This window comes from Desmodus rotundus, chromosome 11, assembly GCF_022682495.2.
Source record: "Desmodus rotundus isolate HL8 chromosome 11, HLdesRot8A.1, whole genome shotgun sequence".
Taxonomy (NCBI): domain Eukaryota; kingdom Metazoa; phylum Chordata; class Mammalia; order Chiroptera; family Phyllostomidae; genus Desmodus; species Desmodus rotundus.
In genome coordinates this window covers 63,247,712-63,269,483 of record NC_071397.1, presented here as the reverse complement: position 1 = coordinate 63,269,483, position 21,772 = coordinate 63,247,712, and the positions used below count along the sequence as shown (strand labels likewise).

The following is a 21,772-nucleotide window of genomic DNA, read 5'->3' as shown; positions in this document are numbered from 1 at the left end:
CCCTGGCAAATATCTAAGGCCCCACCCTCTGGTGCAGGGAGACAAATATGGCTCAAATGAAAAAACAGAAATAAACTCCAGAAAAAGAGCTAAGCAACTAGGAGATACACAACATATCTGATGCAAGAGTTCAAAACACTGGTAATCAGGATGCTCACAGAACTGACTGAGCTCGGCTGCAAAATGAAGGAACAAATGAAGGCTATGCAAAGTGAAATAAAGCAAAATATACAGGGAACCAACAGTCAAGGGAAGGAAACTGGGACTCAAATTAATGATTTGGAACAAAAGGAAGAAATAAACATCCAACCAGAACAGAATGAAGAAACAAGAATTCAAAAAAAAAAAAAAAAAAAAGGAGAGGCTTAGGAACCTCCAGGACAATTTAAAACGCTCTAACATCAGAATCTGGGGTGGCAGAAGAAGAACTTATTTGAATAATGAAGGAAAACTTCCCCAATCTGGCAAAGGAAACAGACTTCCAGGAAGTCCGAGAGTTCCCAAAAAATTGGACCCAAAGAGGAACACACCAAGGTACATCATCATTAAGGTACCCAAGATTAAAGATAAAGAGAAACTTAAGAGCAGCAAGAGGAAAGAGTTACCTACAAAGGAGTTCCCACAAGGCTATCAGCTGATTTCTCCAAAGAAACCTTACAGGCAAGAAGGGGTTGGAAAGAAGTATTCCAAGTCATGAAAGGCAAGGACCTACATCCAAGATTACTCTATCCAGCAAAGCTTTCATTTAAAATGGAAGGGCAGATAAAGTGCTTTCCCAGATAAGGTCAAGTTAAAGGAGTTCATCATTACCAAGCCCGTATTATATAAAATATTAAAGGGACTTATCTAAAGAATAGAAGATCAAAAACTATGAACAGTAAAATGACAACAAACTCACAACTATCAACAATTGAACCTAAAACAAAAACTACGCAAACAACTAGAACAGGAACAGAATCACAGAAATGGAGAACACATGAAGGGTTTTCAGTGGAGGGGGGGAAGGAGAGGCACAAAATTGACATGGGGAGGTTAAAAATAGTATAGGAAACAGAGAAGTCAAAGAACTTACATATACGACCCATGGACATGAACTAAGTTCGAGGGAATGCTGGAGGATTTGGGGTGCCTGGCAGAGGGGAGTTAAAGGGGGAAAAATTGGGAAAACTAATAGCACAATCAATAAAATGTACTTAAAAAAAGGAATGGAGATTCAGGGAGAGGGGGAAGAGGGTGACTAGGTGAAACAAAGGGCATTCGTAGGTCAGTAAAGCTATCCTGTCTGATACTGTAATGGTGAATACACGATGCATTTGTCAAACCAAAGAACTGTTCAACATAAAGTGTGAACACTAGTATTTAAAAAATGTGATTTTTCCTTCACACTAAATAAAAATGTTAACATTAAAAAAAAATACTTAACCCCCCCACACACACAATCCAATTTAAAAATGGGTGAAGGACCTGAATAGACACTTCTCCAAACAGGACATAGAGATGGCCAATAGACTTATGAAAAGATGCTTAATGTCACTATCAGAGAAATGCAAATTAAAATCACAGTGAGATAGCACCTCACACCTTTCAGAATGGGTAACGTCAGTACACTGACAAACACCAAGTGTTGGCAAGGATGTGGAGTAAAGGGGACCTTTACACACCGCTGGTGGGAATGTAGATCTCTGTAGCAACTGTGGAAAACAGTATGTATGATGTTACCTCAAAACGTTAAAAATGCAACTGCCTTATTACCCAGTGATTCCACTTCCGGGAACATATCCAAAGAAACCGGAAACACTAATTTAAAGAATATAAGCATTGCTACATTCACTGCAGCATTACTACAACAGCTAAGATTTGGAAGCAGTCCAAATATCCATCAGTAAATGAGTGAATAAAAATGCTGTGGTACATTTGCACAATGGAACACTACTCACTGTAGAAAAGGAAAGCTTACCTTTTGCAACAGTATGGATGAACCTGGAGAATATTATGCTAAGAAAAATAAGCCAGTCTCTTAAGAAAGACAAGTACCATATGATTTCACTTATACATGGAAACCAACAAAGAAAACAGAAACACTCATAGATACAGAGAACACAATGACAGGTGTCAGAGGGGAGGTAACTAGGGTGGCTGGGTAAAAAGATAAAGGGATTAAGCAAAATAAAAAAAAAAAAACAACTCATAGACAGAGACAACAGTATGGTGATTACCAGAGGGTGGGGGGGCGGGTGCAAGAGTGTAGGGGGGCATAAATGGTGATGGAAGAAGACTTGAATGGGGGTGGTGAACACACAATACAATATATAGATGATGTGTTATAGAACTGTATACCTGAAACCTATATAATTTTATTAACCAATGTCACCATTCAATAAAAGGTTTAATAAAGAAAATTTCATGAAATAAACTAATGAGCAAAACAGAGCCAGAGGCACCGAATCATGGAACAGCCTGACTGCTGTAAGACGGAGGAGGCCAGTGGGGACTGTATGAGAGAAGGTGAAGGGATTTAGTCAAAGAACACACATGATGGATCCATGGACATGGGCAACAGTGTGGGGATTGACTATGGAAATGGGGAGCTGGTTGCGTGGAGGGGGGCTGCAGGGGGGAAAAATTGGGACAACTGTAATAGCATAAACACTAAAACATTAAAAAGAAGATTTCAAAATAAGCTGTTTGGCTTACTTCTGCTCAGTGTGCGAACACAAAGGCCCTTTGTGCGACCTTTAACTGCCTTGCACCCTAAAGTGCCCTGTGTCTTAAATCCTACCCCCCACTTTCTCCTTTCTCACTCTACCCCTATTAAAACTTCCCTTCTGTCAGAGCAAAGGCTCCACTTAGTGACAGAATCGCTTGAAATAATCAAATAGTTAGGTAACATGTCAATGATCAGGTAGTAGACATCTTTCTTAGAGACCTATGTTTTATGACACAAAGCTTAAAATCTCAAATTAATCTGTAATTAGAATTTCAGGCAAAATAACTGAAAAGTAAAAAATAAAAGCCAGATTGTAGGTATGTGTTGGAGATGGGGACAACTTTCCAGGTAGGTCATACTGAGTGTGTATACACTTTCTTTGGACCATTTCTACTTTTCATGGCTTCCTCCTTTCATCTAAAGCTTAACTCAGAAATTCTCTGAGATACCAAAGGCTGTTCTGGAGATCCCTCCTCATTCACCCAACCAATGAGATAGGGGTCTTTGCAAGGTAGGTGGGCAGAAGTCTATCTTGGAGAAAAAAATGTCTAATAAGAGGCTTACTTTCAACCTAGTAATAGTACACTACTGTTCATAATATATATAATTTACAGTTCAGGTATATTATTGTGTAAAAACATACAATAAAATCTTGTAAAAAACTTGGAAATGACTGATGCTCAATAATGCTCTTTAAATAAACACATTACAATAAAACTAGTTATTGGCTAAGTTCCATCAATTCTTTTTAATTCTCTTTGATTTTTTCTCCTGGTCTTCTGTTATCCTTTCTGCAGGTCGCTTCTTCAACCCCTTCATTTTCCTGGTTTGTAGTTTGCTCAAGTCTTGCTTCTGCATATGAATCTTTCCATAAGTTGTACCAAAAGTATCATGAGAGATATTTTTCTTCTTCTTTGGCTATGAAACAATATACATATTTAATGGTCTCTACTATCATGGACTGATTAAAAAACCTAATGTACAACAACTAGCGCACTAACAATTTCCACTAGTGAGCACCCCCTTCAATGCTGTAGTCTACAGTCCGACTGACCTTCTCAAATTCAAATGTACATACGAATCGTTTGCAGATCTTGTTAAAATGCAGACTCTAATTCAGCAGGTCTAGGGTGGGACCTGAGATCCAGTATTTCTAACAATTCCCAAATAAACTGTCAGAGCCCACTTTGATATGCAACACAATAGACTATACTAACCTTTAACATGTACTGAGAGAATTTCCTGTGTTTAGCTTAAAGGATCGTGACTATCCTATCTTTATTGGCATTCCAAAGATGCCATCTCTACGTGTCCTTTAAAACCACTCAAAAGTCAAAACACATTTTATGCGAGTACAGGTTACACATCCTGTGCTCTAAATCCCCAGTCTTCACAACGCCCAAGACAATTCTCCTTTTCCTGAAAAGTGGCATTCTTGGCTGACCAGAAAGTCCTCAGCCACACTTGATGCCTGGTTTCTGCACGCCTTTTATTTATCCTTTATGATTGGCTTATTTGCTTCCTTCTCCTTTTCTTGAGTCTAATTTCATCTATTGTATTCATCTGTTTAGGTATGTCCTTTAATGTACGCCTTTTCAGAAAGAGTGAGACATACAATCCACAATTCACATACCTTAAGGGCTTTTGGCATTTTCATGGATAACTTATAAAGGTCATCTGACGCCAGATGTGTCCTCCTCAGAACCAGATCGAGTGAGGGTCCCATCTCCTCTAATTCAATCCGTGGTGTCCTGCAGCCAGATTTTTTTAACAGCAGCCTTCGTCAAACAGGAAAAGAGAAATGTTACTCTGACTTTGATAAACATCCTGTCCCCATCAAATATTTTTATCCAAGAAAATTACAGTTCTATAAAATGACAATCTCTTTAGAAAGACTAAGCATCTTAACTACCTTATACATTTTGGCCAAATGTATTTTTGATTTGCACATTTTTAAAAATAAAAAAGAGTAGCCCTCGCTGGTGCGGCTCCGTGGACTGAGTGCTGGCCTATGAACCAAAGGGCTGTGGTTCAATTCTCAGTCAGGGCACGTGCCTGGGTTGCTGGCTGGGTCTCCAGTTGGGGGCATGTGAGAGGCAACTGACTGATTCCATGTTTCTCGCTCTCTCTCTCTTCCTCCCTTTCCCTGCCTAAAAATAAAATAAATAAAATCTTTTTTTAAAAAGTATATAATATTGTTGAGAAGCAGCAAGATAGACATTTCTTACAAGAAATGGTCTTTTTTCATTAAAGATCTTATTTATCTATTTTTAGAGAGAAGGGAAGGGAGGGAGAAAGGAGAGAAACGTCAATGTGTGGTTGCCTCTCATGCACCCCCTACTGGGTGGGGATCTGGCCTGTGACCCAGGCATGTGCCTGAGTGGGAATAGAACCAGCAACCCCTTGGTTCTCAGGCTGGCACTCAATTCACTGAGCCACACCAGCCAGGGCAGAAATGGAATCTTTTGGAATGCATTTTACATAAGATAAAATAATTTTAATTGGGTGTTTAAAGCATTATGTTTAAACGATTAACAAATTCTTTTTTCTCTAAGACGTATTTAGAATCGACTTTTCTCCACAGCACATATATTTACTGATCTCTATAGGTTATAATGAACCTTTAAAATCTTAATATATCCACAACTTTCTGGATACCATCTGTCCAAACAGCTCTGGATTTGGAAACATAAGGGGTATAGCAGGGAGGCAGGGAGACCAACAAATTCTTCTTATGAGTGAAACCACAAAAACAGCTGAAAGACCTTAAGATAATCTTAGCTGACTCAATTTGTTAGTGGCCAGATCTCCACATGGAAAAAAAAAATTGACTGAATGACAATGTTTATACAAGGTCAGCCTTTCACACAAAAGCTGGAGTGTGAGAGAGGCAACAGGTGGTGACATGAGAGAAGAAAAAGAGGAGGAAAGCACAGTAAGCAATACCCAAGGCAGAAGCAAACAATGGGAAGAAGTGCATCTGTGAAAGCTAATTACCAGCCCTTTGGGCCTTAAGTGCATCACATGCAGATGGCCAACCAATACAGTCCATCCACGGGAGATGCATTTACTGGATGCAGGAAGAGTCACAGTGATAAATATGCTGTATCAGACACAGTGATTTATACTCAACTGAACAAGAAAAAAAAAAAAACCTCCACCAGCTTAGGATATATAAAGATGTTAAAACAAAAAAGAAATAGGGAAATAAGAGGAATAAATAAAATATCTATTAGAGGGGGGAAAAAAAAGAAAAAACTATACTGACATTAAAAGATAAATGAGTATTAGCATGGAACTTGAAGGGAGCAAGCACTGAGTAAAGAGCCTAAAAGCGAGTCCTTAGGCAGCCACTCTTCATATGGTTCCAGGAGAGAGAGAACACCTGTCTCAGGCTCACTGCCAGGAAAGTATTTTTAGAAGTCAGAGTCCGCTGGCTCAGGGCACGTTCCCAAAGAACCAATCTGAAGCACACGGGGCAGTGGTCATTGGACTGTTGCATCACACACTTCTGCATTTGCACCCACACTTTCCGTACCTCCAAATTAACCGTATTTATAATGCTGAACACATCAAGATTAGCATCTTGATGAATATATCAAGAAAAAATGTGTACAGTTGGCTACTTAAGAAATCAGGGAAATTCTATGTAAGATTTCGATGAAAAAGTTTTCTACTGCTTAAAATGCTTACTTTCAACTAAGTGGTAACCTCGTTGATCCAGGACAGTTCATGGCATGCCTAATGGATTCAAATCAGCCAAGTACTGCCAGAGGTGGCAAAATTGCTCTAAAGCACCTTTTTATTTATAGAAGGTCCTCCTAACAAAGTAATTTTAATGGTATATAGAATTAAGATGGTTTCTGAATAACTACGTATGTTGTTATTTATCAAAGAACCAAGTTACAGTACCATCCTATCTATGTAAATGACTAATCTCAATCACTTCATATTCACTGACATCAAACTGATAAGAAACAGCAGGAAATGTTTAGTTTTCAGTTCCCTGCACTCGGTTTCTGGTGATAGGCCTATCATCCCTTATCTTTATTAAGCTTTTAACAGTGATATGTAGAATCTAAAATTATCTCGTATTAATCTTTAAAAAAAACTCCGTTCACTCTCAGAGGAACTATATTAATAGAGAATTTATAATTTTTCTGATCATGCTATGAAAAACCAAGACTATTACTTACTCACCAAAACCATTCCCTTCACCTTCATCCCATTATACACACTGCAATTTTGTTTTTAAGATTTTATTTTTTTACTTTTAAAGAAGGGGAATGGGAGTGAGAAAGAGAGGGAAAGGAACATGCAAGAGATAAATCAATCAGTTGCCTCTCACACGCCCCCAAGTGTGGCCCTGGCCTGCAACCCAGGTATGTGTCCTAACTGGGAATAGAACTGGCGACCTTTTGATTCGCAGGCTGGTGCTCAAGCCACTGAGCCACACCAGCCAGGGCCACACTGCAACTTTTAAAAAAAAAGATACAGTAGCCCTGGCCGGTACAGCTTAGTGGATTGAACATGGGCTTGCAAACCAAAGGGTTGCCAGTTCAATGCCCAGGTCAGGGCACACATGCCTGGGTTGTAAGCCAGGTCCCCAGTTGGGGGCACGTGAGGGGCAACCACACATGGACGTTTCTCTCCCTCTTTCTCCTTCCCTTCCCCTCTCTTTAAAATATAAATAAATAAAATCCTTAAAATAGTGCCACCCCCTTATCTATGGTTTCATTCTCCACAGTTTCAGTTACATGTGGTTATTGGTGGCCCAAAAATATTAAATGGAAGTTCCAGACATAAACTATTCATAAGTTTTGAATTGCGTACTGTTCTGAGTAGCATGAAGAAAGCACGCAGCATCTTGTTCTGCCAGGCCCAGGACGTGAATCATCCCTTTGCCCAGCATGCACATCTATACAAGCTCCCTGACCGTCACATAGCAGCCATCTCGGTCATCAGATCAACTGCCAGGGCACTGTGTTCAGGTTACCCTTATTTTACTTAATAATGGCCCCAAGGTGCAAAAGTGGTGACCCAGAGAGCTCAGATATGCCATCAAGTGCTTCCTTTAAGTGAAAAGGTGAAAGTTCTTGATTCAATAAGAGAAGAAAATATTGTATCCTGAGGTTGCTAAGATCTCTGGTAAGAATAAACCTTCTATCCATAAAATTATGAAGAAGGAAAAAAAGGCTATGCTAGTTTTGCTGTCTTACCTCAAACTGCTGAAGTTAAGCCACAGTGCATGGTGAATGCTTAGGTTAGATGGAAAGAGACATGAAATTCGTGGGTGAAGGATATGAACAGAACACATGTTCTGACTGAGAGCAATGAGTTGCACCAGAAAGCACTGAGCCTATACGAAGACTTCAGCAAGGGATCTCCTAGACAAGTGACACACCACACCATTTACTGCAAGTACGGGATGGCTACCGATTCAGGGATAGGTTTGGACTGAAAATATAAAAATTACAAGAGAGGCTGCATCTGCTGCTGAAGAAAATGACAAGTTGAACAAGTCAATCAGGGTTTGGTATTATCCTTGGTTTCAGGCACCCACTGGAGGTGGGGGGTCTTAGAACACATGCCCCAGGGATAAGGTCACGCCGATGGCACTAATGCACAGAAAACGCTGCCCACGCTGAGCTGCTGGCTTTCAGGCTGCCCCGCCATGCCACAGCTCAAAGTCAACATCAGTCTGAATTCGATCTTCAGAGGAAGGCCGTTTGTCCAAGTCAATGTACTTTCTAGGAAAGTGTGGGCTCTGTCAACTCAAAAGGCACAACTGTAGCATGTCATAAGCTATTTAAGAAAAACAAAATCAGCTTGTTATGATTCATATTCTGGTGGGGGAAGGGGTAGTAGGTCTAGGCTGAAGAATGAGGGTAAAATGAATCTAGGCACTGGGTCTTCTTATTCCTCAGATTTCATTTTTTAGACTCGGGGTTTCGAGATTTGCTTTGGTTGGCCTAAGTCTTGTGGCTTGGTGCTCTAATTCCAGTCAAGAAAAATAAGGAGATACTGCATCAAGTAGGGTCAAGATTGCATCAGTGTTCTAAGCTCAGAGGGAGTGTAGTGTTAGATGCTCTGGGGCCCTGGAAAAGCAGGGTTTCAGACAGAAGTTAGCAGGGAACAGACTTGAGGATCAGCACAGAGGGCTGTGCCACTGCTGGCTGGCAAACTCTCCAACCTTCTGGCCCAACATCAATTCCAAGTTTGAGCTCTGTAACAGTCACGCTAAAATACTAACCATGCTAAGAAATGCACTTACTTATAGCTTCGAAAATAAATCTTCCCATTCAGTGCAGTGAAGTGCAGGACATACTCTAAACCAGCCAGGCGGATATTTGATACTGTGGGGCCTCTGAAAAAATCTAAAAGTACACACATTAGATTGTTAAAAGTAATTCCTGAAAAATGCCTGATTGCTCCATCCCACCCCTCTGCTAATCTCATGACTGTATTTCTCTGTTTAGTTTACTAAGCCATTTTATCATTACTATTATTATTATTATTATTATCCTCACCCAAGGAAACATTTTATTCATTTTATTGATTTTAGAGCAAGAGAAAGGGTAGGGGGGAGAGAGAAAGAAACATTGATCAGTTACCTCCCATATGTGCCCCTAACTATGTGCCCTGACCAGGGATCGAACCTGCAACTTTTTGGTGTGCGGGGAACACGCTCTAACCAGCTGAGCCTCCTGACTAGGGCTACTAAGCCATTTTAATTTTTCAGTTTTGAAGTTCTCTAAGCCAATGCTCAGCATAGAAGTGTGTCATATTTACCATGGGTATTAACTATCAAGGCATAAAATTTTAATCTATAAAACAGGTAGGTTAAGATGGCAAATTTCTATAAAAGTGGATGTTGAAACATTGACTATTAAATCAAACAAGACTCTTTTTTATGGTAGAGGCCAGACAAGCAAGAAAATTCTACCAAGAAATCTCAATTGTTAAAGGCAAGAAAAAACCAAGATCAGTGATTAGGCTGTTTTTCCCACAGACTGATACAATCATACCACTGGTGGTAGATGAGATTATCTTAAATTATAAACAGGCAGATATAATTTACTATATATTATTTACTTTGTTATATATCATTTTTCACTCATGGTAGGGACATAAAATTGCCTTTTAAAAAGGAGAGTCAATTTAAAGGAAAATTCCCAGTGAACGCCACCATGGATACTAACTACACGGACTTGGCTAAAGCTATGAAGGCCGCACGTGAATGAAGAAGTCTGGAAAACAGGAATCAAGTTTGGTCCCTTCATTTTGCTAAGAGCACTGAACCCCAAGGTGGATAAATGGAAATACACGAGTAACACTTATAAGAAAAACAGACATAAGTTTATCCAACTGGAGTTCTCATACACGTTGGTGGAAATGTACAATTGGACAACCTCATGGAAATCAGTTTGTCAGTTTCTTAAAATGTTGAACATAACACTAGTCAAATGATGCTACCATTATATTCCTAGAAATGAAAACATGTGCCCTCACAAAGATTTGTATGTAAATGTTTATAGCAGGTCTATTGATAACAGTCAAAAGCTAGAATCAACCTAAATGTCTATCAACAGATGAAGGAATTAACAAATTATGGAACAGCTATAAATGGAATACTACTTGGCAATAAAAAGAAGTGGCTACGGATACACACAGCAACATGGATGAATCTAAAAAAAATTGGGTAAAGAAGCTAGGCCAAGCAAAGTACACACTGTAAGACTCCATTTACCTAAAATTCTAGAAAATGCAAACTAACCTATGACAGAAAGCAGATCGCTGGTTGCTTAGAACAGAGGAAAAGGATGGATTGCAAAGGGGGGCGGGGAAATTCTGGGAGCTGGCAGAAAGGTTCTGTGTCCTGTCTGCAATGGTGTTTGCACAGGCGTACACATGTCAAATCCATCAAATTTTTAAATTGTAAATGTGTGCCTGACTGTAAATTATACCTCCAAAGTTGTTTAAAAATAACTTAAAATGAAATAATTTGAAGTAATCTCTAAAAATTGAAAACAAAATGAAATGAACCTGTGTACTGAGCTGCAGGTATAATCATACAGAAAAGAGCTTTCAAGTGTCTTCAAAACACTCTTCCCAACACAGGGCATCATAGATAACTCAGGATGTATTTACAGATAAACTCTGTAAAACAACAAAGCCAAAAACATTCACCCACACTCAACAGTCACATAGCCAGTGGTAATACTGGTATTTTATGCTGCGACTGTTGTGTGTACAGCACAGTATAAAGTAATTGCACAATTATGCTGAAGTCACTGAGAACCTGAATTGTTGTCATGGATGAAAGAAGGTACTTTGGTGAGGTCAATGAAAGATCGTATTGTCCTAAAGTTGAGTTAGAAGTTTTGGTATGAACTCAGGATGTATTTTATCTTAACAAATAAACAAATTTCATAGTTCTGTCCAATAAAAAAGCCTAGAAACAATGATTAACCCAGAAACAACCCATAGCACCCAGACTGAGTTTTAAAGTAATTTCTCATTTAAAAAACAAACAAACAACCTCCCCCAAACCAGAGCACCCTGATTGGTGTGGATCAGTGGGCTGGGCATCATCCCAAAGACTGAAAGGTCACCAGTTCGATTCCCAGTCAGGGCACATGCCAGGGTTGTGGGCCAGGTCCCCGGCTGGGGGCATGCGAGAGGCAACCAACAGATGTTTCTCTCACACATTGTGTTTCTCTCCCTTTCTGCCTGCCTATCCCTCTCTCTAAAAATAAATAAAATCTTGAAGAAACAAACAAGGCTCCTTAGAGAAATAGCTGATCCTGGGATTGGGGCAATAAAAGAACAAGAGGAGTTTGAAACATCAAAGGGGTGATGTGCTCATGGACGACAGTGTATTGAACCTTGGACACTGCCACAAAGGCTCACCCTAAAATGAGCAGAAATGATGGTTTAGGTAAAATGGAAAGTGAGTACAGGAATAAGGTATTCCACATAAATAGAACTAAGGAGGTGCAAGAGGTAGAAGATAAAATTGGTTGTAGTCAGAAGGAAAGCCCAAGTTTGGACATTTTTCCAATGGGTCAATTGTAAGTAAAAATAAGATCTGAAATGTTACTACTATGTCCCAAATACACTGGGGAAGGGCCAGGGGATCTGAGTCAGTAAATAAATCAAACCCTGATTCTACCACTTACAGCTCTTCATCTACAACATGGGAATATTACCGTAATAAACTGAATGTTTTGTGTTCCCAAAAATTCATAGGTTAAAGCCCTAGCCTCTAGTGTGGCTGTATTTGGAGATGGGGCCTCTAAGGAATCAAGGTTAAATGACATGTCATAAGGGGAGGGCCCTGATCTCATAGGATTAATGTCCTTATAAGAGATACCAGAAAACTGACATCTTCTTTCCTCTGAGTCTGCCCCCCCCCACCCCTCAACACAGATGGAGGAAAAGATATGTGAGCACAGAGCAAGATGCCAGCCAGCAAGACAGTTCATACCAGAAACTTTGATCTTGGACTTTTAGCCACCACAATGGTGAGAAATATATTTCTACTATTTAAGCCTCCCAGTCTATGGTATTTTGTTTTGGCAGCCAAGCAGATTAATACAATGACCTTTGTAGCACTGTAGAAAGGATTAAATTTAATGAATTACCTGACCTAATACATGGGAGTTATTTTCATTATTATATGTATTTCAAGTAGAGTAAGAGTTAGGAAATAAGAAAGGTTAAAAAAACTAAAAGAATGACAACTGATTAGGTATGACCACTGATATAAAGGCAATGAAGAAAAAGGAGGCCAGTTAGGGAGTTAATTTTAAGGCAGGCCTTGAAGAAACTTTAATAAAACTGACCTTTTTGATTTACTATCATATTCATAGACACAGAATAGTCATATAAAAAAGTAACCAAAAAATTAGGATTGCCCTGGCTAGGTGGCTCAGTTGGCTGGACTATTGTCCAGTACACCAAAAGGCTGCGGGTTCTTTCAATCCCTGGTCAGAGCACATACCTAGGTTGTGAGTTCGATCCCTGGCTGGGGTGTATGCAGGGGGCAACTGCATGGTATTTCTCATGTCAGTGTTTCTCTAAAAAAAATAAACTTTAAAAAGTAAAATAAAATAATTAGGATGGCTCTTTCCAGGTGGTGCCGAGCCATGGGCATCTCTCAGCACAACTGGCACAAGTCCCACGAGACCCGGAGCAAGAGAAGGCCCCACCACAAGAAGCAAAAATATGAGCTGGGACACCCTGTTGCCGACACTAAGATTGGCCCCTGCCGCATACAGAGTCTGGTTCAGGGAGGCAACAAGAAGTACCATGTCCTGAGGCTGGATGTGGGCAACTTCTCCTGGGGCTCTGAGTGTTGTATGTGCAAAACAAGGGTTATTGATGTTGTGTACAGTGCATCCAACGATGAACCGGTCCACACCAAGACCCTAGTAGAGAACTGCACTGTGCCGACTGACAGCACACGGTACTGACAGCGGTAAGAGTACCTCGGGGACGCAAGAAGGGGCAACGCTGGCTCCTGAGGAGGAAAAGATCCTAAAAAATGATCAAAGAAAATTCATGTGAAAATGATGAAAGGAGAAAGAATGCCAAAATCAGCAACCTTCTCAAGGAGCAGTTCCGGCAGGGAAAGCGTCATGCGTGCATCACTTCAAGACCAGCCCAGCGTGGCTGTGTAGATGGCTGTGTGCTCAAGGGCAAAAGCTACAGTTCTATCTGAGGAAAATCAAGGCTCAGAAAGGCAAACAAACCCTCCTCCTCCTATCTTAGTCATTTAATAAGTGTGTTTGTTGTTAAAAAAATTAGGATGAGTTGAATATAAAAGTAGGTATTTACTAGTTTTCCATCAAGTAGGACCCACTAAGATTAACCACCAAACTATGTATTTAAGAAAGCAAAGCAGAAGGAAAATTCAGGATGAACAAGATGGGTACCTGACATGAAAACACTGAAGAAGTTAACTTTTCTTTCTGGCCTACTGCGCACGCACGCACACACACACACACACACACACACACAGAACTTCCTAAAGGAAGAAAGCCCTTGATAAAATTCTCTTTCCCTCTGCCTCTACTTTATTTCATTTGAACACAACACAAACTAGAAGCCTGCAGCTGCCTTACTTTACATTTGTATTAAAATCTCAACTTCCCTTGGTACCCAACAACCTTACTCCATTTTTCTACTCTTCTACCTTCTTTCCCCAGATTCCTTTATGGTTTTCACTCCTTCCCTCTCACCACTGCAATATGAGGTTATTCCTAACATCCAGTGGAAGCACAAAACACCTTTAAAAAAAAAAAAATTTGGTCATTGTCTTTCATGTATTATTTTTAAAAATTCGTTAAAAATACAGGTTAAGAGCCCTGGCTGGTATGGTTCAATGGATTGAGCACTGGCCTGTGAATTAAAGAGTCGCTGGTTCAATTCCCAGTCAGGGCACATGCCTGGGTTGCAGGCCAGGTCTCCAGTAGGGGGCACGTTGAGAGGGAACCACACATTGATGTTTCTCTCCCTTTCTTTCTCCCTCCTTCCCCCTCTCTCTAAAAATAAATAAATAAAATCTTTAAAAAAATACAGGGAAGAACCTGTAGCAAAGGCTCTGCAAGGGAATTGTCCACTACTGCATGATGGACAATAGGGGCAAAAAAGCTCAGGCTTTGGGTTTTGATTCTGGCTCACCTACTTAATAGCTCTTAACCTTTCTGAGCCTTCATTTTCCCACCTGTAAAATAGAATGTCACCAAATTCAAGAGCTTCAGAAAGGACTGAATAGGTTATAGTGGTACTCAAGTTTTCTAAAATTAGCCATTTATTAATAAAGAAATGAAAAGTTCAGAAAACTGTTAAACCCAGCAATAAGACCATAAATAATGCCAATAAGGAAAATGAAAGCAATGTGTCTGTCCACAAACCTTTTTTAGTCAACTCAGATCTGTAAAGAGCATGTAGATAATTTATTTATAATATACAACCAACCAACTTTTCAAAAATCATCTAGGGTAAAGTATATAAAAATCCAAAAGAAGAGCAACCAAAGAAGTATATGACCTAGTTTATAAGCTTGTCAGAATGATGCAAGAAACGCTGAAATGAAATAAATTATTTAAACTTGAGGTAATGCTGCTGAGTATCACAAGTGTCTGTATTTATAGGTACTAACTAAATTTCTTCCCAGAGTTAGAAAAGAGCTAGCAGATGTGACTGCAGAATGAGTATTAAGAACATTTAAGAAATCATGGAGAACAATCTATGCCAACTTTTCAAAAAAGGGGAGAAAAAGTGGTTTGAAACTAGTAAAATTAATGTCAATCCAAGACGATGACAATAACTGTATATTGGATTTTAAGAAGTTGACTTATGAACACATAGGAAGGAATGTAGTCATAACACTAATCATCAGGAACTAGCAGAGTTCACTAAGAATAAATCATCTATAAAGCAATCTTACAAGGTCATCATGAGAATGAAGCAATATATGTAGAGTACCTAGTATATACCTGGCACTTAGGATAACAATAATGAAATAAAGGGAGATGAGGAGGTCACTGAGGATTTCCTGGGAGAGAAATGAAATTTGTAAGAATAGAAGAAACCAGATAAATAAGAATGAAATTGGAAAACACAATAGGAATATGCATAACATACTTTCAATAAACCACTTTTTTTTTTTTTTTTTAAGATTTTGCTTATTTGTTTTTAGAGAGAGGGGAAGGGAGGGAGAAAGAGAGGGAGAGAAACATCGATGTGTGGTTGCCCCTTGCACACCTCCCACTGGGGACTTGGCCCACAACCCAGGCATGTGCCCTGACTGGGAATCGAACCTATAACCCCTTGGTTCGCAGGCAAGCTCTCAATCCACTGGGTTATACCAGCCAGGACCAATAAACCACTTTTTAATAGAAAAGTAGGAAGAAAATTGGGGAAGATCAAGAAAGCTAGTAGGAAAAACCTTGTATATCAGACTTTAAAAAACTAGTAGAGATTTTGAATGGAAAATGAATGATGTATAACCATCTTGAAAACTTAACTTTTCAACTTTCTAAATTTAATTTAATGATGTCAATAATGACAGGAGAGAGGTGTTAAGCATTTTATAAAGTATACAATGCTATATAAATAGGTTGAGACCAAAGTTACTATATTAACAACAAAAAATAATGATCTATAGAATATAATATTCTTTTAACTCTCTCCTTAGTGGGAAATAGAAAATAAGGAAAAGCGCCCTGGCTAGTGTGGGTCAGTGGATTGAGTGCCAGCCTGTGAACCAAAGGGTTGCCTCTTTGATTCCCCGTCAGGGCACATGCCTGGAGAGTGGACCAGGTCCCCAGCAGGGGGCACTAGAGAGGCAACCACACTGATATTTCTCTCCCTCTTTCTCCCTCCCTCCCCTACTCTCTAAAAATAAATTTTAAAAAATAATGAAAAGGATAAAAAGAGATCAAAAAGAAAAAGCTGTATACCTAGAATGAAGTGGCAGAGCCACCAATAAGCCTTAGTAATAAGGCTATTTGCAGATAAGTATTAAAACACTTACCAGTAAGAAGACTTTTTAGCCTTCTGTAGTCTTCTGTTACATCAAAATCATTACCGGCAAATATTAACATGGGTTTTGTTCCCTCAGGGCATTTACTATTCTATGAAATGGGAAAAAATAAGTATATAATTATCAAGTCTAAATTGCTTATATGCTGATTTTAAAGTTATTGATACTTACATGTAATGATTCATTTTCAAGACTGAAAATAACTTTCATTCCACCACCTCACATTGCCAAATTAATAAGTGGTCAAAGAATGATATAACCTACCTATTAACATTATTCTATGCAAAGAATAAAAAGCAAAACTTGCTATAAAATAAGCATAGCCCTCTAATAGCCAAAGTCAAAATAAATTTAATTTCTTTGAATTATTTGTACCACTACGCCTTTCCTACTGTATTACATAAACAGTATTTTTAAATGACAGCTAAATTAAACTACCAACTAAACAGTCACATGAGAACCAATATAATTTTATACAAGCTATAGAAGAATGAGTTAATCCTCACTCAGCAGGATTGAAACTCTTACTAGAAAAAGTATTTTGTCCAGCTCTGGACTTCCTATACCCAGAAGAATGTGATGTAAGTAGTAAGAGGATTTAAATTTAAAAGCCATCAAAGTGAATGAAAATCAAATAGAAAAAAGTTGTTTGACTGAAGGATTAATTTATAAGGGAAAGTAAATGGCTGTTGGTCTGAGCTTCCCACTGATTCTAGTACCTCTGCTCTGACATCAATCAAGGAGTATTCAAATCTAGCAAAAGGAAGGAAGGCAGGCAGGTAGGCAGGCAAGCAGACAAAAAAAAAAAAAAAAAAAAGTTTTTTAAAGTCCTCTGCAGTAGGACCAGAAGTCACCTGTTGCTTCCCTGTTCACTACAACCTCTCTTGTCGGCATTCCCTGCTTCCAAATCCTGAAACTTAACTGTCTATAATTCAGAGATGTGCCTAAGAACTGCCTGTCTGATCAAGGACCCCTAAATGGACTTTCCAGATCCAATGACTCCCCTGTGCTCCAGCTGTCCTACCTGACCATCCTACTGCTACCCTTAGGTCTATGGGGGTTATTTAAGTAGTAAGAGAAAGTAAGGCAATACTAACTATAACTCTGGCTTTTAAACCATCCTAACCATGATGCATAGTAATAAAAAACATTATTTCAAGTCAAGACCCAGTATACACATCATAAAAATGTAACTAAACAAGTTATGTGAAACAGTACTTATGTAGATCACAAACCCTGAACTAGAAAAAGCTACAACAAAAGAGCTTTATTCCAGTGGCCTGAAGGTATTTACAATTTTTTAAAGTATACAATACTATTATATAGAACACTAAAAATGCTATAATTATGATGTCATTGAACTAACCTTTTTTTATAAAGAAGTTACATTTATTAGTTATGTTAGTGTAATGTACCTTTTTTGTTTTTTAATTAATTTTTTCATATCTGAAACTATTCTTTACATAGATTACATACATATTCTATGAGAAATCTATGTTTTTACATATATAAAACCACATATTCACAAGAACTAACACTTTTGAATTAAGTGTTTTTAAACAAAGGAAAATAATTCTCATAAATTATACACAAACTTTTCAAATAAAATATCCTAGGAAATTGTGATATATTTTACACTACCTAAAATAAAATCAACTAGCCTTAAATTTTAATCTCATTCATTAAGGTTTATTTTATGCAGAAAAACCATCCCTAGAAGTTTGGCCATCTTAGAAAACACGTTCCTAGAATAATCACTCAGTTTCCTGGTGGAGTCTAATCTAATGTTGCTTAAGTGTTAAGAGGGGTGAGGCTTGGCAATAAAAGCAAGCGAGAAAAGAAATACCTGGTGAAGATGTCTTAAAAATGAGAAGGCAGAGTAAAGAGTAAATAAACATGAAGAAAAAATAGAACAAAATACGCAATCCAAAACAGACTAAAGCTGTAAGTCTGTACCCAAATAACACGGTAAAAAGTGAAGGGCTAACAGTCTATGCAGGGATTGCCAATGTGAGCATATACTCAGCAGTTAATGAATTTTGTGGTTGTGGATATGCCTCATGAGTGAAAATTTAGTATTCAGTTTAAATGGTTCTTGGTAAGAATGAGACCTGAAAAACCATTCGTGGTCCAGTTTACAAGCTGCAGTGGTAGTGGAAAGACTAGAAGGGTTGGCGTGCACGCATCATCAGCCAGTGCTCAAGCTACCCGAATTGGAAAAGGCAGGTCTCCGGGAATCTGTGCACAGCCACAAAGAGAAACTGTAAAAAATGATGGCTTCCACCCTAATAAAGCACCACTGTTTACACACTTTACAAAATGCCTTCCAATACATTATTTTCACTGATAAGCATTTTCTCATGTATTATCTCATTTGATGTTGTTATACCTATTTAACACTTGATTGAAACTGAGCACTAGGGGAGTAACCGACTTATTTTATCAGGTCACAGACATCATCTAAATGGCCCAGACAGGCTTCAAACCCAAGTGTTCTCCCTCTAATTCAATCCCAGGCTACTGTTCTACACTGTGCCTGAGGACACTGGTGTAGCTCAGTGGGGATCTGGTAAGAGCTTTTTTTTCAAACGCACAGAAAATCTGAAAGTCATGTCCTCTTTTTAGAAGACATTGGGGAAAGGAGTTATTACAATATTTGCTTAGTTCTTTCAAATTACACCATGACCTAAACAACCCATAAACTGAAGCAATTACATAACTTTCCATTACAAACTTCGGTATCCTTTCTTTCAAAGTCCTTGAGTCCTAACTGGTTATACCATTTACTTTATGTATGACTCCAAGTCACCAGTGGAATTCCTCTGGGCTTCAATCTCTGAATCTGTACAATAGGGAAAGCAATTTCTGCCTTTCACAGGATAATTATGAGGTCTAAGTGAAATAATGTATTTGATGAAATAGATTAAGTCCAGAAGCAGAGTTCTGAGGCAGCAGAAGCCCAATTTAGACCCAGGAGCTGAATTTCTTGCTATTTACTACTTTCATAACCCCATTCAAACAAAGGAGGCACAAAGATGCAAGTCCTTCAGGGGAGGACTGAGCTAACAACTGGTGGCTAGTAGCCAAAATACCGTAGGATCAGTTAAAGCTTCCTAGGTTTAGAACAGGGCTCAGTTTGAACATTCTAGAACTTCTGGAGTTCCATGAAATAGGTGTTGTGACAACTCAGAGGGAAAGGATAGCATTAAACCATGGGCCTAGACAAGAGTTAGTAACCACTCTGAAGTCTACCAGAAGACCCACATGTGCTATACGCTATAAATGTATTCTTTGTAACATAAAGGTAAAACGAAACTGTGCTTTCATCTTAGAGCACATTAGTATAAAAACGAAGTTCTTTCTTATGGTACGAAATTGTTATCAGCACTGTTCACCACAAGATGTCACTATTGCCCAAGAGCAACATTTCAAAAAAATATTTTTATCACCATCTTACCTTAATATCTTTTAGAGAGACAAACTTCTCAATACCTAATTCAATCATATCCAGCACATGGTAGTCATACATACGTCCTAGAAGGAAAATCATTTTCTTTTAAACATTTATTTTTCCCAAACAGCTTATCTGCCATGTTCCCACTTATCTGCAATGTTCAAAACGCCCTGATATCTGCCTCTTTTCTTTCTCCTTATAATCTTCAAACACATCTCTTCTTTAAATTTTCAACATTACCTACAATAGATTGTTGCAATCTTGGTTCTTAAATGATCTTAGAAATCATTCAGCCAAACTCCCTTATTTCATAGAAGAGTAGATAGAGGCCAACAACGGGTAAAGGGTTTACGTGCCTAACCCATTGAGCACGCCAGACCAAGTCTCAGAACACCCAGGCGAGGGTTTTTCTTTTCTTTTCAAATGTATCCATTATTAAACTGGTATTTATTAGGAAAGGGTTAATCTATATAGGTAGGAGTGCTATTTTTTTCTAACTCTAATACTGATTTAGGATACATATGTTTTATATTAGAAAAATATCTGCAACTTGAGATAGGGTAATATTTATATGTCCATTCTTTCTTTACCTGAAGACCAGTAGACAGAAAATTTTATTCAAAGTCACATGGAAAAAAATATTAGTTTAGAGCTTACTAGTCACTCCTAAATCCTCAATATCACCAATTAATTACTTGTCATGGAAGTGACTCTGTAATAAAAATACCACAAAGTAAATGATACTTACCTATTACTAGATTATTTGGCCGCTTCTTATTATGGGAGCCAAACATAAATAAAGAACAATCTGACTTCTTTGAAAAGAATTCCTAAAAAACCAAAGAAATCACATTCAATCAATGAATATATAAGAAACTTAAGAACTATACCTCTGAACTAAATATGTGTGTTTATATCAGTTTTTTTCCCAGTGTACATTAGTGAAGACTTAATGAATTAAGTGGGAATGAACAGCTATAAAGAGCTTTCTTTCTACCTCTTACTTCAAATTTTCGAAAACATGTAAGTTCAAAAATAGATATATGTGAAAACTACTAGGTTAATAAATAAATGAAGACCATTTATATTTTCAGCTATGCAGTTATCTTGAAACAGCACACCAAGTATTTAATTTACTGAACAAATGCCTTTACTCATGGGACATTACTGTTATCATTAATCAATGTGGTGCTTTTGGATCTTTACAGTTAGACTCCGAAGCTTACAATGGATATAACTACTTTTCATTACAAACTTCATCCACAAGGATCTTGCCCTAGAACCTCCACACCACCCCAGCTGTGACGAGTTCCACTTTGTGTACACGGCAAAGGCTGACTGACGGAACTGCGTCGTTCCTACCAGTAAGAAATCTCTCTTCCACTAGGCTCTCCAAAGTACTGACTTCCATACAGATCTGATAGGAGTGGAAAGTTATCTTAGACAGCTCCTTTTATACTGATACACATGCTCACTATATCCTAGTTTGATTCAGTTTACTGAGATCCCCAATCTCAGCACGAAAATTAGGTTCGGTATGTTCCAGTCTAGTTGGAAAAGGTTCTTAAATTAATTATGAACCATTAAAGAACAGATAAAAGTATCATGATCCTCAACTTCTCTTTAATGGTTACAAGACTCCCTGAGGTGTGGGCCCCTAGTCTGTTTATCATTCATTCCAGTGTTTAAGCAGATGCAAGTGGGGCAAATACCCACTTGCCTAACTCCTTACTACCCGTGTGGAGGATGCAAAGCCAGAAAGCCCAAGGATTCTAGCTCTGTCATTTACCATGGAAGGTGGTCAGCCTTTCTGAGAATTAATTTTATCGTGTATACATCGGGATAAAAACCCCTCCAGAAAAAATCTTCAAAGCCCACATGGTTTGTCGTATATGAAAGTACCTACTACTGTCTCGGACACAAAATAGGTGTTCAAAATGTTCTTTAAATGGCCAAATCAATAAAAATGCTTTCTTAGCATGTTTTTTTTTTACATTCTCATGTTATGACTAACACCCCAAGTTTTCCATAAACTGCCTTTAACACATATACTGTG

General features: G+C 38.4%; 1 protein-coding gene across 4 annotated transcripts in view; it reads right to left on the bottom strand.

The window, feature by feature from the left end:
- Positions 1-2,334: 2,334 nt before the first annotated feature.
- Positions 2,335-21,772, bottom strand: part of RPF2 (ribosome production factor 2 homolog) — a 33,831-nt gene continuing 14,393 nt past the window's right edge. For all 4 annotated transcript variants that reach the window (XM_053914148.1, XM_024551812.3, XM_024551813.3 and 1 more), the window contains 6 exons: positions 20,465-20,546; positions 19,720-19,796; positions 16,254-16,353; positions 8,982-9,084; positions 4,341-4,485; positions 2,335-3,625 (listed from right to left, as the gene is read on the bottom strand). In XM_053914148.1, coding sequence (XP_053770123.1) covers positions 3,446-3,625; positions 4,341-4,485; positions 8,982-9,084; positions 16,254-16,353; positions 19,720-19,796; positions 20,465-20,546 — 687 coding nt within the window. In that variant the 3' untranslated portion in view covers positions 2,335-3,445. The remainder of the gene's footprint in view (positions 3,626-4,340; positions 4,486-8,981; positions 9,085-16,253; positions 16,354-19,719; positions 19,797-20,464; positions 20,547-21,772) is intronic.